Below are 18,361 nucleotides of genomic sequence, written 5' to 3'. Positions count from 1 at the left end.
CTTTTAACAGTACTCTGTAATTTGCTTTCCAAACAACATTTTTCCTTATCGTACCTGCTTTGATGCAAATCAGTAATTAAATTCCGTTCAGCATTATTTAACTGTCGGAATAACAATGAAAAATTTTCTTGCAAATTGCTTGCGAATAGTTACTCTTGTAGCGTTCGAAGTTTTTCACAAAAAACAAATTATGTAATAGATTTTCTTTATTTGTTACTTAACAATTCATTCGTTATAAAAAATAAATCTAAAACATGGATTAAAAAAAAGCACTATTTAATACACCTGAATAAACCTCAATTATTGGCTACACTTGATGTATCAATTCAATAGGTAGAAAATTCTGAAATTTACAATTAAAAGTTAAGGCTTGAATTTTTGTTCATTCGTTTTAAATGTTTTCATTCAAGTAAAAATTGTGTAATTTCCATGAAACTAAGAAAATTAAAAACCATCTTTTATAAGTCTTAAAAGTTACGTTATTATAATTTTACAAGCTTTTTCCAGCGGTTTCGTCTGCAAGAAATATATAAAAGAATTGTTAAGTAACTAAATAGTAGTAAATATAGGAGTAAACCTGAAAATAATAATATGAAGGATTTGTTTTTTATTTTTATTTTTTATTTCATTTATGTATATATGAACATACAGACAGTGTTCTACATCTGATTTAATCACTTTGAGATCTCTTCTAACAAACACAATCCACACTTTTACATATATAATCTTAGTACAAAATAATATAAAGATTTCATTAAACATTATTTGTTATACAGTTTATCACACTTTGAATATTTCTTTGCACAATCGGCATTACTTAAATGAGCTTCGTCATATTCCTTATGATACTCCTTGTCGAACTTTTGACCTTGTGGTAACCTGTAATCAAACATTACCATGACTTTCGACTAACAAAACGCTTCTGAAAAACATAAACATATAGATAAACGTATTCCCGTCTTTTAAAGAAAATGCAAAGGTTGACATATTTTAGACTGACGTTTCATCTGTATAACTCTCGATAAAACCCATACAAACAAATATAAAATTGACAGTTTTATTATTTATCCTTTTTAATTTTTTTTATGATAAAAAGGCAAAGGAACGCCTGCAATACCAGAGGAACCACAGATGAATTGCCGGTCTTTGAGATTTTTGTTTGTGAAAAAAATTATAGACACAAACTTTCAAATGGATCCAATTTTATGGTTAATTTATATTCTTGTATTATGTTATAGGAAAATTCTATTTCATTTATAAACAAAACTGATAACAGTTACTTTCGTAATAAATGTAGTTAACCTTCTTCAAATTACGGAGATTTTTTTGTATCATTGTTTTAACATTTTTTGCCATTTAATATTCGAGTACTAGGGACAAAAAATATGCAATCGTTATCTTAAATAAAATTGTACATTTCTTAGAATTACATATAATAATAATAAAAACTAAAACCAAAATACAGAAAACTGAAATTACATTTTTTTACGACAGAGACGTCTGGAATAGTATAGTCCCAAAACAATATCTGCATGTTAATATCGATTTAAACCCTCATGCATAAGGTTTGAAATCGCTAATTTAATACAAACAAAATACAGAAACGAACAATATGAAAACACTACTAGTAAAAACACTCACGTAAGAGTAGCCCTCATGATTTCTTCTAAAAACGTGCCTTGTTCATTTTTACCTCGGCCTGTCTCGCAAAGTATGCGTAGTACACATTCCCGACCGCGCCAACCTAATCTATAAATGGAAAAAGACTTTATCTTAATAAGGACAATAGAACAATTAAAAGAGGAAATAAGTGGTAGAACTAAACAACAATATTTTATTGGGTGCATGAAAGAACCGGCTCGCCAGGTGTACTACTATAACCACACAAGACACGCTTGAAGTGGAAGCAAATTTTTCGTCTAATGAATGTGCGCGCCGGAGGACTAATCTTAGTCCATATTCTCTTCCCACTTCCAATAAGTAAATGGTTGGAAGGGGAAGTGGACTTGACGGAGGAGGAAAGGAAAATATCCACTTTCTGTCCGTCCCCTCATCCGTCGATTGACTGTAGGTAACGCATCTACAATTACAAGTTTATGGGCAGCGGTCGCTTCGCTATTTCGGAGTATTCAAGCCGCTTGTTCATTTGCCACTTTATAAAATAAAAAAGTCAATAAAACTGCTATTTTTACCTTTCAGTATTTTTGAGGGTATTTTAACAATTAAAAATCATTTGGTATTCCACTCATGTCAACTTTACTTATTTAAAGCATTCAACATTGAAAGACAAATAAAAATCAATTACCCGTCAAGGAATTTTTCTAATTTTTCATAAAAGCTTTTTCTACCCTCTCGATGAAATGTTATGCTATCTTCATCTAACTTCATCAACACATTATTTTCCTTTTGAGCATCGTGTAATGCTTTTATAACGATTGAAAAGTTCCTTCGATCGTAAGTGTCTTCTATACTGCGTTTGGCAAATGCTGGATTTACAATTAATCGCCTGTAATGATTTTATCAATTTTTTTTCTATTCGTAGCAATAATTTATAAAAAGTATATTATCATAATAAAGCAATACAACTAAAACATTTTATTGATAATATCTATATATATAAAATAAAGTCGTGTTAGTTACACTATTTATAACTCAAGAATGGCTGAATCGATTTGACTGAAAATTGGTGGGCAGGTAGGTAGCTTAGATCCAGGAAAAGGACATAGGATAATTTTTACCCCGTTTTCTATTTTTTTTTATTCCGCGCGGACGGAGTCGCGGGTAAAAGCTAGTTATTTATAATACACTGTTTTTGATGGATTAGAACATAGTCGAAAAAAAACAAAATAAAATAATCTGACAGCAGGATCAAAAAAATAATTATAAATTATAATGATATGTTAATATAACTAGATTCTTTAAATTCTGCACAGGCGAAATCACGGGCGACAGCTAGTGTTACATAAAAAGGTGTACTTTGTTATTTTGGTTGAATCAAAAGTATTAAAGCAATTGACTATCAATTAAAAGATTGATAAGAAAATTTTGCTATAAACAAAAAAAAAGGGAACTTAAAAAAGACGACGATGAATGTATTGAACTGTTATTATTACTCAGAATCTCTATTAATTCTAAAATATTCTGTTCACATAAAATGAAACTAACATTCATAATAGCTTTATATATATTCTTATCTTTTAAAGTTATATCTATTCTTCATATAGCTTATTATCACTTACTTTTTGTAAGGCATTTTTGTAAGTACTTTTCCATCTTCATCCAAATAATAAATAGTTTTAGATACGTCATTTCTTCTGTGAGATTCGTAGAGTTTTTCATGATCTTTAAATAAATAGAACAATTTGGGATCTGTTGGTAATTGCCAAGCTAAAGCTGCTGTATTACCGAACCATACTATGTCGCCTACTTGAAGATAACCTTGATTTTGTGCGCAGAATACTGGAAGAAAAAGTTAATATTTATTTTAATTATAAATTAACTCGTGCTGAATAAAAGTCCCTTAATAATATTTAAATTGAATATTTTCTACAGCAATATGTTTAAATTTTAATCTGTTATAACTTTCCAAAACCTTGGCAAAGATATCTGCAAAGTTACAATTCATTGCTAACTGTAATCTGCGACTATAATGGTCATAACTTTTAATAGTCCAAGATGATTTTGTTTTCCGATATCGTATTGAATTTTATGACTTCAAAAGATTCGGATGTTTAATGTATTGGCTTTAAATGGCACTGGCTTTAAATTTAATAAATAAATAAAAAAAAGAGAAATGGTTTTTGTTAACCAATAACCATGAGAATTTAAATCAGAAATTATAAAACGACACTACGATGTAAATTGTGACGTGTCACTTTGATAGGGATTTGATCGTCCCTTTCGAGGTTTTCAGTAAGAAGAAGTTAATTTTTTTTAAAATGTAAATGACATTGCTATATAATAATGGTATTACCTACCCAACTGAAAAGAGCTTCCATCTGGAAATACAATGAATCTCTTTCTGCGTGAAAGGACTTTTGATGCGTCGACGTTTCCATCTTTGTTTTCTTGATAAGCGACTGAAATCACTCCTAATAGCAATAGAAGAATGAATTTTATAACTGTCAGTTCCATTATTTCAAATATCTTTGTGAATTATTTTCAGTAGTCACAAAAATAATCAAAGAGAAAGGTGATAAAGCTACGTATTTAGGTGTCGAATTTTATTCTAACAAAACCACAAGGACACCTAAATAAAAGCGATCTCATCGGCGACTTATTTACTTTTTCGAACAAAGACAACAGCCGAGCTTCGCCAAACAACAACTGCTACACTCTTTGGCACGTCGACGTTTATCAAATTTAGAGAACAATACAAATAGGTAGCAAGCTTGTTTACTTTCAATTAAGGTCTTAAAGGTACAGTTGCGACGAAAAGTGTTACAGTTATAGAAAAAAAAATCTTTTGCCATCGTTTGCCGAATTTTAACCGAATTATCCTTGTTTGACTTTAATTACAAATCTTACAAATAGATTTTTTTAATTTTGGAAACAAATTCAAACTTATATTTCGATTCGAACTCATATGCGAAGTATTCCAAATATAAACTTTGGCAAACACGTTTTGAATATTTGATAAAAAAGTTTATAAAAGGCTACATTAAAATTGTTAATATTGTTATGATATAAATTGTATTGTTTTCATTTTCCTTGGAAAATTTAATTAAACATTAAAAAAATTCGTACACTTTATGAGCTCAACTTATCTTAGTAGGAGAATCAAAGCAGTAACACTCCGAATTACAGATGAAATGCAGATGCATTTCTGATCTTTGAGAGTACTTTTTGCTTGAACGATTTTAAGGTATCTTGGGAACACAAATACACGATTGATTCTACCGACTTCCTAAAGCAAAAGATCTGGATGTTTTAGATTATGTAGTGTCGTGTAATGTCGTTGTAAAGTCAAAAGCTAGAGATTCCAAATAATTCTTCAGTCCAATTCTCATGTCATAAATAGTTAAAGATGCTAAAATAAAAAGCTCTAATAAGCGTACTTTAAAAAAAAACAGTGTCTCAAAACTCAATGCAATCAACTTGTAAATACTATAACTATTTTGAGATAGTAAATCATGGGAATTTAAATAAAAACGAGTAAAGTAAAAGAAATTAAGGTCAATTTGTACTTAGGTCAACAAAAAAAAACATATCAATGAATAGATATTTTTCGGAAATAAAAAAGCTGCACAGTTGAAAAAATATTTAACATATATATCTGCAAGTTTTACTCGACTGTACCTGAAGAATGTAGTTTTCTTTTTATTTCAAACGCTGAAATACCTTACCCAGATATAACGGCAAAACGTACTCATCAATGGACTTCGAACTAAACTAACATTTTTAATATAAATACAAAACGTAGTACTTGACATCCTTATACCGCACTAATTTAACTAATTATTATAGTTAAACATAAAGCGTTTAATGCAGGACAAAACTCACACAGCTATTCTAAATGACAACACAGATAACAAATAAATAAAAAAACAAATTACTACAAATAGAGATGAATAAAGAATTCAACACTATTTACTGATTTAAGCGATATTGAGCAAAAAATATAATTTTACGATTTTTATACAGTTTTGCAAAATTACAGTAACAATATATTTAGTGTAAAAGACAAAACCAACTGTGTGTTATTTTAAAAGGTTACGTAAGTTCTTGGACTATTTTACTGATTACTTTTTTATATACGCTTAAAGATGTTCGCTAACTCTTATATTTTGTCACAGAATATACCAGAATGTTCTAGATATATCCTTAATAGCGTTGCAAAAAAGTTGTATAAATTAGAAAAAATGTGCCAACAAACAGTTAAAATTTTCCTATGAATTTACCATTTCAGTCATTTTTTGTTTTAAACTTCATCGCAATTAATACTAAGTGTAAAAAATGGCCTTCTAAAAATCATTTTTATCTAATATATAAAATTTTCGTGTCGCGGTGTTTGTGGTTAAACTCCACCGAAACGGCTTGACAGATTCTCATGAAATTTTGTGAGCATATTCAGTAGGTCTGAGAATCGGCCAACATCTATTTTTCATACCCCCCCCCCCCCAATTTAGTTTTTTTTAATAGCGCGCGAACGGAGTCGCGGGCGACAGCTATTAATTTATAAAAATTACGCATAAATTTCATGACCGTTGAATTTAATGTTTGAGACGTGTTTAAAATGAGATTTTTGTTTTTTTTTAATTTTCAAAGCCGTTATCATTTGCGAATATAAATTGGAATGATTAAAAAAAATAAAATTAAAAAATAAAACTTTATTTGCAAAATCAATGATCAAAAATGTATGATCTAGAAATTTTCACATCCTGGGTACACCGTCGAACAATCTTCTGTTTTTGCATGGGCTTTGTCGTATTCTTTGTGTTCATCGTAATCAAATTCAGTACCTTTAGGTAGCCTGGAACAATATTTAAGACACTTGATATCTCATAAAAAATTAAAAAAGAAATCTTATACATTAAAAAAAAACAGAAAAACATGTTGTTATCAGAAACTTTGAAAACAAAAAAAAACAGCAAACGCGTGAATAAAATTTTTATTTTTTATTTTTTTAAATGTAGAAAAAGGCTTTCTTGGTGATCACGTACTGATTCTGAGTACGGCAGTAAGTATTAAAAAGGCAAAAAAACACTCACGTAAACAATACTCTAAACAGTTCCTGAAGGAATGACCTTTGCTGTGAATTTTGCGCTGACTCACAAAGCTTATAGAGAACGCATTGTTTACCATTTCGACCCAAACTAAAACAATAAAAAATATGATATTAGCATAGTTTAAAAAAGCATAGTTTTTAATCCAAGAAATTGATAAATAAAAAAACTTGAGAGATGTCAAGGGACACCCGGATGGAACGAAGTTCCTTTCGATTAATTAGTGAAGGAACCAATGTTTATTCTATGAATAAAAAACTTAAGTCTTCACAAGAAGTACATTTTATTTCTATGAATTTTCGTTATATATTGTCACGTCGTTGCCGTGGCGAAGTAGCGCTCATTCGTTGTTAACATACTTACTATAGCAAAAAGTGTCGTGACAACTTTTCGTAAGAATTTTTTCCGTCTAGCCCCCCTTTCACAACGCGCGATAAGGAACTTCGTTCCAAAAATTATAATTATGGTTGAAATGTTTTAAATATAAAAAAAATCTACAGACAACCAGGAATAGTTAGTTATTCCTCTAATGAAAATAGCACAAATCCCTTTCGTAGATAAAGCGAATACACATTCCAACATTTCAAATTCATTAAACAACCTCAAAATGTCACCGTCCATAATTAAGGTGGATTATAAGTAATCTTTTAAGTTGTTATTCAACTTAGTCAGGTCGTTTGTCACACTAATTGCAACTAATGAACGTTTTGCCTAATTGAAATAAAACATCTCACAACTAGAATAAAGTGTTCAACTTTTTAACACCCATTAGATGTTGTGTTGGTGCGAAACCAATTTAATTAGTTACAATTATAAGATAAGAATGAATTCAAATAAAGATAAATTAAATATTACGCTAAAAGTTTTTTTGGATTTTTTTTGCTGAATTTTCTGTTATCCAAAGCAATTTACAAATATTAATTTAAATTTAAAATAAATTAATTTTATTAGGAATGTTTAGATGGGTGCATAGAAGGATGTTTGTTAGAAGGCATCTCCAGATAATTAAGACATCTTGCTGAAATTTGGCATAGATGTAGAACATAGTCTGGAAGAATAAATAAGCTATTAATTAAGTTTTTTTTAATCCCGCGCAGACGTAGTCGCGGGCGACAGCTAGAAATAAATAAAATTAATTTCATTTAATTTCACTTTAATTATGACGATCTTACCAAAAAACTTACGTAGTCATTAATTTTTCTATTTTCTCAAACAATTCCACTCGACTTTTTCTGTGAAAATCAACGCTGTCTTTATCCAAATGTTCTTTATTGAGGAATTCCCTCTTCGACTGTTTCTCATGCATTTTCATTCGGTCTATTTTGATTTTCAATTTTTCTCTAAATGTTACTTTGTCATCGACGCTCCTCTTCGCGAACGCCGGGTTCACTATCAACGGCCTGTCAAATAAATCATAGTTAGAATTGTTTTTCAATCAAATTTTATGTATATACTATATTTTTGCTGCGAGATTGCAAAAGATAACAATATTTTAATATCCTTACTTTCTGTTATTTTATCATAGTAGTGTCAAAAATGAATTATAAGTTAATCAACGATTCCTTTCTATGATGTACTTACAAAGTACCTAATTCTAGTTGCTAACACGCGTAGTGTACTTTTAGTCCTCTTCCTCTCCCATCATAACGAAAACAGGTGGAGGTTGTCTCCTCTCGACTAGGGAAAGGATTGGAATCAGGAATGTCTTTTTTTGCTTTAAATATCGATCACTTCATATCAGATGACCAGCTTGTCGCTGTTTCAATAAATAAGGGTTTTGTTTTTTCCTTTTGAGGTAAAGAACCCTAAAAAACAAACGTGGCTACTTACTTTCTAAAGGGTACTTTTGCCAAAATTTTTCCTTTATCATCTAGGTAGTATATATTTTTCTGTGTATCGCCTCTCCTTTGTATTTCTTTGTCGTGTTCTTTGAACATGTGGAAAAATTTGGGGTCCGAGGGAAGATTCCAGGCGAGCGCTGCCGTGTTGCCGTAGAGAAAAATATCTCCTATAGGTATTAGAGCCATTGTTTGCAAACAAAATACTGAAAACAAAAAACAGACTCATTTTAAATTACCATATTTAATATTACTGTGGGTTTATACTGTCGTCATCATCATCAACCTGCCCTTATCCCTATGGATGGTCGGCACAGTATGTACTACTCCTCCATACATCTCTATCAGCCGTCATATCTGAATTTACCCCTTTCTTACGTATATCCTCTTTCACACAATCCATCCATACTTTCTTTGGTCTTCCTCTACCTGGTTTATACTGTCGAAGGACTTGTATAAAGACATATTGTCATCCCTTTCGTTCTCTTTGTAAAAACATGGACAAATATTACGGCAATTTAATTTCACGTTTATGCATATCCGAGGATGCCTCTAAACGCATACGCACGGGCGTTTTTTAACATCGCGTTTAAAGTCAGTAAGAAAACAAGGCAGCGTTAAAACGTGTTGAAATAGAACAAATTCATTTCTATGTATCTGTTTATAGACAGTGCTTTTAAAACGCGACGCTTTTTTATCGCGCAGTGTTGCTATTTGAGCACTGAGTGAAGGAAACATGAGTGATATTAAAACGTTCTTAGCTTGAGAGCCGCCATCGCCGAGTTTTAACGCGGCGTAAAAAAAGCGCCCGCGCGAATGTGGGCTAATATAACTAATGTGTTACTGTCTTTTTGAATTCCGTCTCTCTCCTCTCACCATAGTCATCCTTGTAGGGAAAGGATTTCCTTTACTCTAATACGGTCATTACAGAAATAAGTACTTGAATTAGACTTAGACCTACATCTGTCTTTTTAGCTAACTCCAGCAGCTGGATCTTATACTCCATCCTCCAAAAAGAAAGAATTTTGTAAAGACAATAAAATTTCTTCTAAAATATTTACTTTAATCGTTTGTAAAGTTTGTAGTATCTTCAATATTTAAGAGGGTTCTCAGAGAAGATAGCGCTTCGAAGTTAACCCTACTTCAAAATAACTTACAAAACTGTTGACCAGATTTGCAATCCCTGTGGCATTTTTTTGTTCTGTTTGGTAAGAATTCTTCATTAGTTCCTACTAAGAATATCATAGGGGAAGTATGACTAATCGAGAAATTCATCTACTTTGATCAGCTGTTTGTAAAGATTTGCCTTGGGAAACTTTTTTAGCGCCTTTTTTAATCTTTCTTTGTTTTTCTCTCTCAAAAACTCTGTTGCATTCAACTTTAGAAATCAATGTTCGATCCTACTTTCTTTACCATTATGTATGCTTTAATTATTTAAAATATAAAATAAAGGTGATTTCTCGTTTAATTTGTTTTATCTTTTTTAGAATATTGTGTTAAACTAATAGATTAAACTAATTAACTCACCTAATTGAAAAGAGCTGCCATCTGGGAACACAATGAACCTCTTAGTTCTAGACAGAAGTCGGGAACGTGTTTCATTTCCCTGTGAATTCTCCATAGCACAGTTTTCATCGCAAACTTCAGTATTACTCAGGGCTATTCCAAATAGCGTAGTTATAACGAATAATCTGCAGTAACTAGTTATTTCCATGCTTTAATTTTATAATCTGTATTATTAGAAAAGTAAATTTCGTGGAACGACGCAAATGAGTGCCAATTCTATATTCAAATATATTTCTTCTTCTTTTTTTGAAAATCAGGTAATAAGTTGACAGTCGCAAAACGCAAGTTGAACTGTCCCGTTCTTCAAACGTTTTCAAAGCAAACGTGTATAAATGAACGTGCAATTAACATGTTTTGTGTCAACGATTTTACAGTTATTTTACTTCTGTATCGGTTTCGAAAAAACAAAAAAGGTAATGCCAAAAAAATCGTGTCGATCTAATTTTGATCGCACAATATAATGTAGACATCAAAGCTTAAACGTGATAAAGAAAATAACAGTTTCAAAAGTCGATCTACATCCTCTATATTAAAAAAAAAACAAAAATTATTATTTAAAAACGCGTGTTAATTATTTCATAAAGTTAAACAACATTTAACAGAGTTAAGCAAAACTGTTATGTTATGTTATGAAAATGATTTTGCTGTGGCTGGTAATAATTCACAACACATTAGTGTTGAAAAAGCGATTAGTGTGTAAAATGCAGAAACATAATATGATGTAGCATTAAATCCAGAAAACTCCTTGATTGCACTCTTATCAGTTGTGTAAAAAGTTATTTATAAGATTAATATAAAAGTTAATAACGATTTCTTGCATAAAATTACACAACGAATACGTTTTAATATAAAATTGTATTCAATTGAACGAATAACAAAATTGGACAAAAATAAGAACAAATTTAAAATCCTTAAACAATTTATTTACGTCGAAAGTGAACAATTTCTAGACAAAAACAATTTTTAATAATTGAATGTTGGTGAATCAATATTGGCCAAACGTTCATTGCAATGCGGGTATAATTTGTCACAAGATTCTGTCGACTTGGACGCCATGTCATATTCTTCCAAATATTCGTCCATTTTGTTTGACTGTGGCAACCTGCGGATAGAATGTACGTGCATTTATGTCAAACATACGACGCTTTGCAGTGCGAGGTTCACACAAAAGCGTTTCGTAATTGCCCCAGATAATCTACGTGGGGCGCATTCAACGCGTGAACTGGGCTACTGCACCCATTGCTCTGTGACTTGATTAAGGCTCAAATATATGTTACAGAGTTAATACACTTCTATCTCGATTTCGTAATATTTATTAAATTATAAATACATAAATATAAATAAGTATCAATATTTCTTTTTTCACTTTTTCTTATCTTCTATAAAAATAGGCATAAAAAATTTGCAATTTAGTTTATTTTATAGCATTACGAATGTATATGTAACTAATGTAACTTATCAAAATAACTGTGAAATTATGGATGTTTGAATGTACGTTATTACATATCTTCAGAACGGCTTAACGGATATCGCTGAAATTTGGTGTTGTTGTAGAAGAACGTCTGGAAGAACTCATAGGTTACAAATAAACTATCTTTTCTCCACGGACTAAGTCACGGGCGGCAATTAGTATAAACATAACGGTCACAAAATATGAACGCTTCCTGTGTGTGCTTGTTTTGTTCTTCCTCCCGTAAAAAAGTAACCTTATTACACTATTAAACATTTAAAACAAAAGTTGTTAAAATATTTCAAATTAACAAAAAAAAAACAATAACACACTTTTTAATAATGGAGAATAAATTATAGCTCACGAAGAATTCAAATCTGCCTCTAGGTTCTTATCTGTAGAAAGCCTACTATATTCCTCCAAAAAATAAAAATAGATAATAATAAAAAAATATAAATAACATAAAAATAAAATAAACTGTTTGCATAAGCACCTGTTTTAACCCTTTGAACGCCACTGTGGACGTCAGCGTGGTGATAAAAAAATAATTTTACGCATAATCATATTTCAATGACTTCCGGTAATACCTAACATCAGCGTGCGGTAAAAGATTGACATATATTTCAGCTCAAATATAATTGAAACACTGTTTAAGATTTTATGAGTAAGGTTTTAGAATATTACTCTATAATCTGAAAGAACTAACAATATTGAAGAAAGTAGATAAACACAAATTGAAATACGTACGTAAATACAGCTTTCAATATTTCTTGCAAGAAGTCACCCTGGGGATGGTTTCGTGACTGCGCGACTAGACACAATGTTTTCAATAAACATTGCGTTCCGTCTTCGCCCAAGCTAAAAGAAAGGCATGAGAAAACTATTTGCAGTCGACAAGTTCAATATTTTTGCAAATAATTATATACTGTATGTATTTTGAGAAACAATGTTGCAAGTTAAAATAGTAACACGGTCAGTTCCTCGTTATATGGCAATAACCAAGCAATATACTCATTTGCTGCCTATCTTATATATAAAATTCTCGTGTCACGGGGTTCGAACTTGAACTCCTCCGAAACGGCTTGACCGATTCTCATGAAATTTTGTGAGCATATTCAGTAGGTCTGAGAATCGGCCAACATCTATTTTTCATAACCGCCCCCCCGTTAGTTTTTTTTTTAACTGCGCGCGGCCGGAGTCGCGGGCGACAGCTAGTATGTTAATAAAATTAAATTTAAAGATAGGACTATAATCGTACCCTTGTAACATTGTCTCTATTTTCTGGTAGAGTGCAGCACGTCCGCTTCTGTGAAATTCGATACTGGCCGCTTCCATCTGTTCGCTTTTCAAAAACCCGCGTTCATGTTGCGAAGCGTGCATTTCCCTCCTGTCTATTTTGAATACGTTTGCTCCATTTTGACGTGAATTCGAGTCTACGCTTCGCTTCGCAAACGCCGGATTCACTATGGGCCTCCTGTAAGTTTACCGTACGATCCTGTAGCGTGTTTTAAATCCTCTAACTTTAAAGTGTATTGAAATGTATTAGTTTTGTAACGTTATCTGTAAAAATGGTACTACGGCAAATTTTTCGTTTTTAAACACTAAAGTCCCTTAACTTACACATGTTTGTTTATAGTCGTTATAGATTCTTTCAAATACAAACACTTTTTGTAGAACAGCAAAAACTCAACATCGTGTTATAACACCAAAGCAGCGCCATCTGTTGGCATAAAACTGTGACCTAACGTTCAACATTGATCATTAACAATTTATCTAATATAGCTTACCTTTTATACGGAGCCTTATGTACGACTTTTCCATCATAGTCAGTAAAGTAAATAGTTTTCGTGTCCATTCTTCTATGTAATGGATCCGCACGATGGTTGAAAGGTGAGTATGGATCTTGAGGCAGTTCAAATGCCAAGGCAGCGGTGTTACCAAACAGAAATATATCTCCGATTGTAGTCAACATTGGATAAGTGACACAGAATACTGAAAATAATTATAACCTTACCGTGCCATTCTAATGCCGAATCACTGACAAAGGTATAATGTCTCCCTACAAATTATCTTTGCAAAAATACTGACAACAATTTGATATTTTTGAATATTGAATAATTACTGTTGGATGAAGATCGCTTTTAAAGATCACTACAAAGATACTTATCGAGTCTCGTTTCCTTTAATTCCTGGTATTTTATCATGCGCTATAAAAGTAATTGAAGACATGTTGCTACGATGGTCAGATAAATTGAACACGAGGACTTTCTAATTGCACTTTTTAGGTTATTACAAATCTTACTAATATTATAAATGCCAAAGTATAGATGAATATCAATATTTATACATAAAACAATGTTGGATATAAATAAAATGTAAGTAATTCACATGTTGGATTTAAAAAAGTTTCATATTAGTAAATATTCTTACCAACTTGAAAAGAGCTTCCTTCGGGAAAAACAATGAACCTTTTTTTTCTTGACAACACTATAGACTTATCGTTTGTTTCAAATTCACTGGTTCTGTTTTCCCATTCATCTGCATTCACAAAAACAATAAATAGTAACACAAACAGAAAATTTAACTTTTGTTTCATTTTTATTGAATTTTTTTTATTGAAAATTAAAAAAAAAATTTCAATGTAACTTTCTTAAGTTGACTCTTTGCATACGTATTTCTGTTGTACTAAGATTAAAAATACACTAAGCTGTATATCGATTATCCATAGCGTGTTGCATTTTTGATAAGTTATTCACGATTTGCAAACAAATCTCATCTACCGTTATAGTAATGATACAGCATGATTCTATATTCTTAGCTTTACAAATTCAAACATTTTAACAGACGATTTTTTAAATAAGTTTTTTTCTCGACTCATAATTGTTTTTTGTTTTATCGAAACGATTTTGAATTGCATTGGCTTTTATTTAAAATATACTAGGTTCTAAAGAATAGTGGTTACTTAATAACCTTAACCTCTAGTAATAATTGACAAAAGAAATAGTCAACCACATTCGATATTAAGAATTTATTTAGCTTTGTCTCTTCGTAGCTTTTTTGCAGTCGTAGTTAAGCTTTTATCTTGAATACATTTTATATTGTAGTATTTATAATTAAACAACATCCTGTATATTGACACTCTAACACAGTTTAAAACCAGTTTAAGCAAAGTAACTTTAATCCCGATAAATGAATTTTCAACAAATCCTACATAGGTTCACCGTTACGTCGTTTTACTTTTTCCGTTTGTCTTTCCCCTGAAATCTTTCATATCACCAAATATTCTTATGACAAACTACGATTTTCAACTGTATTTTATCTTCATAGTGACGTTTATACATTTTGTATTACCAAAAAATATAGGCAAGAAATATTTTTAAATATACAGGTATATAATAAATGTCACGTCTGGTTAGAGGCATGATTTTTCAAGTATAATGTTGGAAAATGTATTTACGCTTTACATCTAATTAAATTCCACTACCCATCTTACTTTAAACATTGTTCAACTTGTGTATGCATTTCAACTTTCAATACTTGTTTAGATATTTACATTACGTGACTTGAAACCATTATGTGTAGCATGCACTCGGTCAAAGCACTTTGTAATACACACCTGTTTGTCAAAGTTTTATTCGCTTCTAGTCACTGTTTCTATTGTTTTTACGTAGACGGTAACATAGATCCGGTTCGAAGTCATTTCGTTTTTACGAGTCATATGACCAGATAATTTATCTAACAGTGTTTATTTAAGGTCAGTGAAGAATTATCGTTTATTTGTCATAAATATTTTTATCTACTAAAAAGGTTTCATGTTCGTTCGAAATTCGAACAGAAGAACAAGCTATGTCAAATTAAACGACTGAAAAATCCAACGTGCATAGGATTGGATGAGTGTTAGTTGATTTTGAATTTTGTTTCTAAACAGTGGTATTTTCCCAGATTAAAAAGAAGAATTTTATGAAGAAATTCAAAAATAGAACTTGAATTTATGCGATGAAATGCGAAGAACAGTAGAAGAAAGAAGACTATGCTGTAAAATATAATTTGAAAAGAAAATGAACAGAATCTGTCAGATCATTTTTGTATGTTACGCATGTTTGGTACTGTTTATCACTTTTGACTACAGCGAAGCTAATAATGAGGCCAAACAACCAAATTATAGGTTTAAAAGATATTTAAGGTTCAGGAATATTTCACGGTTTTTTGTAAGTATTAAATTTTTTTACCTATTGTTATATGTTTTCATATACGCAGTTATAGAAATTATTTTAAGAGTAAGGGAAATGTCTAGTACTCGTGTATTTTTCAAACAACCCAGGCTTTTACTTTTCTAAATCTCATTGACTTTTAATCCAAGATTTTGGGCTAATCGGAATATTTTTAAGATTCTTCAACTAGCTTGAATCTTTAGTAGATTGTTCATTATGTTGTACTATTAAAAAGTATTTACAACATTTTTACTAGTAGGTTCACTACACCTTCCATCTTTCATTGGTAAGTTTTTTAAATAATATTATTTGTTACAGATTCGTTTAAATTTCAAAGCCAATATGGTGCCGTGGAACCAAATATTTGCACAGGCGTTGGGCTTTAGACTGAATTGGGATGATCCACCAGATTCCTTTCATCCGTATCATCATCTGTATAGACGAACTGCTTATAGCCACTTGGAAACATTGTTAGATAGGTAATTTTTAAAAAGTTTTTTTTAAAGAGAAGGGGGCAAATGAGCTGCGGGTGTTGATGTTGGGCGTCGGTGAACACCAAGGTGTTCATCAACGCCCTTGAATATCTGCAATACCAGAGGAATCGCAGATGCGTTGCCAGACTTTGAGATGGTGATTAGTATTACTATTAACAACTTGACAGTGGTTGAGTTCAGTAACATTAGCTACTTCTAATACTGTCCGCTCGACCGGTGCAATACCACGATGACAAAGAAGACGGCCGTAAAATGGTAGTAATTCTGCGTTTCGTCCAATGAGTGTGTCCCGCGGCAAATTCTAGTCCTTTCCATTTTCATCATCCGGCAGTTTCTTATAAGAAGTGGTGAATTTATCGGGGGGGGTGGGACATGTAGTAAGGGGAAATATCCTCTTTCTATACGTGTCCTACTCTGTTTATAACTTGTTGCAATAGCCTATAGGCAGCGGCTATTTTATTCGCATACGTTTTTCAATATAATAAACAGTTTTTATATATCTATATTTTTGGGAGAAAATGCAAATTAACTTCTTTGATTCCGTAGGTAATTCATGAATACACTATTAACCGTAGGTTTCTGAGACCAAGACCCCCGTTTCAAATATATTTAACGCTATTTTGTCAAAGATAATGGCAGGGGCGATGATATTTTACACAGAGATGTTGGTCTCAGAATCCAACGATAACTCTTATAAGTTTTTAACTTTAAATTTTAATTCATATTTCTTAAATCAATTACAGTATTTTTTAAATCTTAAAGATGCATTTTGTAAAAGATACTATATGTATAAGAATTAATATAAGTTAAAACTGAAATACCCATTTCTTTTAGGAACGGTTTGGATGGTTTCCAATGCGTGCGTCGTGCAATTTGTGAGATGGACAGAATTTCGCAACCTAGAGGAATCTACTGGAAAATTTTAAAAATGGTTTTTAGGTATTCTTCATATCTTGTAAAAGTAAAATTTTAGTTTCAGTGAAAGATGTTTAGTGAAAATGTCTAGGGATGTTTCCTTTCTCTTTAATTAATATTCCAGGACTGATTATGAATTTAATGTAAAAGTGCATGACGTGTTTACATATATCAGAAAACATCAAAATTTGGAAGATTTATGGTTTAATTTATTTATTTTTACACATCGGTTTTGCGATCTATTAAAATACAAAGTAAACGAACCCTGACCTTTGCTATTTAATTAAGCAGGACTTTTTAATGTGGGGAAATGTCTTACGCATGCTTATAACAGGGGTAAAGTTGGGTTATGTAGGGCTTGCATCGACTAAAATACCACGGTGGTCGCCCGTGTCTAACAGTTTTATCATATTAATCGAAAATTTCTGACACCAAAATTTTTGTATGAACATATCATTATCTTTGACAAAACAGGTATTTTGATCTCAGAAACCCACGGATACTATTCAACAGATTTACTAACTGCATTGTTTTATTTTCAGGAGGCAATCATCAGATACTGACAAATGGCACAATAAAACTGAACAAGACTGTACCACCTCTATCACTTCATGTCCCTTCTCAATGCTGGAAGTGTCGACGTATACCGACTATTAATTTTGTTAAATTTCTTATTTTTTTTAATAAAACAATATATAATTATTTAAATATGTCTTTTATTCAAAACAGAAAGAGAATGAGTGTAGATTGCGTTAGCCTATTTGTACACAATGCGACGTAAGTCTTCAAAACTAATCCTTCCTTGCGTCACGGGTATCGCGTTGCGCGCAACGCAGAATCGTCGAAGCGATTCGTCTATAATACTTACTAATTCGTCTATAATAATTCGTCAGTATAGGTATAGCGACTATATATTAACTGTATAGTCTTGCTCCGCCATCTTGAAAATCTTAGTGAAATATCCCACGAAAATCTTGATACACAGATTGAGAACGGCTATCTTTGGCGATGACAAATAGATGTCGGCGACGCACGCTGGAACCTCTACGACATTGTATAGCGTGAGTCGCTTAAAGCCGAGTTTTGAAATTTACGATGCGTTGTGTACGAAGGGCCTTAAGAACAAAATGTCGAAAGAGCCACTGCACTGGAAACACATAGT

The 18,361-nt window shown here is 31.6% G+C and overlaps 2 protein-coding genes across 2 annotated transcripts; one reads left to right on the top strand and one right to left on the bottom strand.

Moving 5' to 3' along the window:
• Positions 1 to 11,064: 11,064 nt before the first annotated feature.
• LOC106711365 lies at positions 11,065 to 14,142 on the bottom strand (the record flags this gene model as incomplete). The annotated part of the gene is made up of 5 exons (XM_014503669.2): positions 11,065 to 11,231; positions 12,327 to 12,437; positions 12,838 to 13,053; positions 13,367 to 13,571; positions 14,010 to 14,142. Coding segments are annotated over 5 exons (804 nt in total), but the record flags the coding sequence as incomplete, so codon positions are not given.
• A 1,974-nt stretch (positions 14,143 to 16,116) lies between these two features.
• LOC106711363 lies at positions 16,117 to 17,856 on the top strand. The gene is made up of 3 exons (XM_014503668.2): positions 16,117 to 16,269; positions 17,119 to 17,223; positions 17,742 to 17,856. The coding sequence occupies exons 1-3, from the start codon at positions 16,133 to 16,135 to the stop codon at positions 17,854 to 17,856; spliced, it is 357 nt and encodes a 118-aa protein (XP_014359154.2). The 5' UTR covers positions 16,117 to 16,132.
• Positions 17,857 to 18,361: the final 505 nt, after the last annotated feature.

This window comes from Papilio machaon, chromosome 20 (assembly GCF_912999745.1).
Source record: "Papilio machaon chromosome 20, ilPapMach1.1, whole genome shotgun sequence".
NCBI classification, from domain to species: domain Eukaryota; kingdom Metazoa; phylum Arthropoda; class Insecta; order Lepidoptera; family Papilionidae; genus Papilio; species Papilio machaon.
This window is presented reverse-complemented; position numbering and strand designations above follow the sequence as displayed.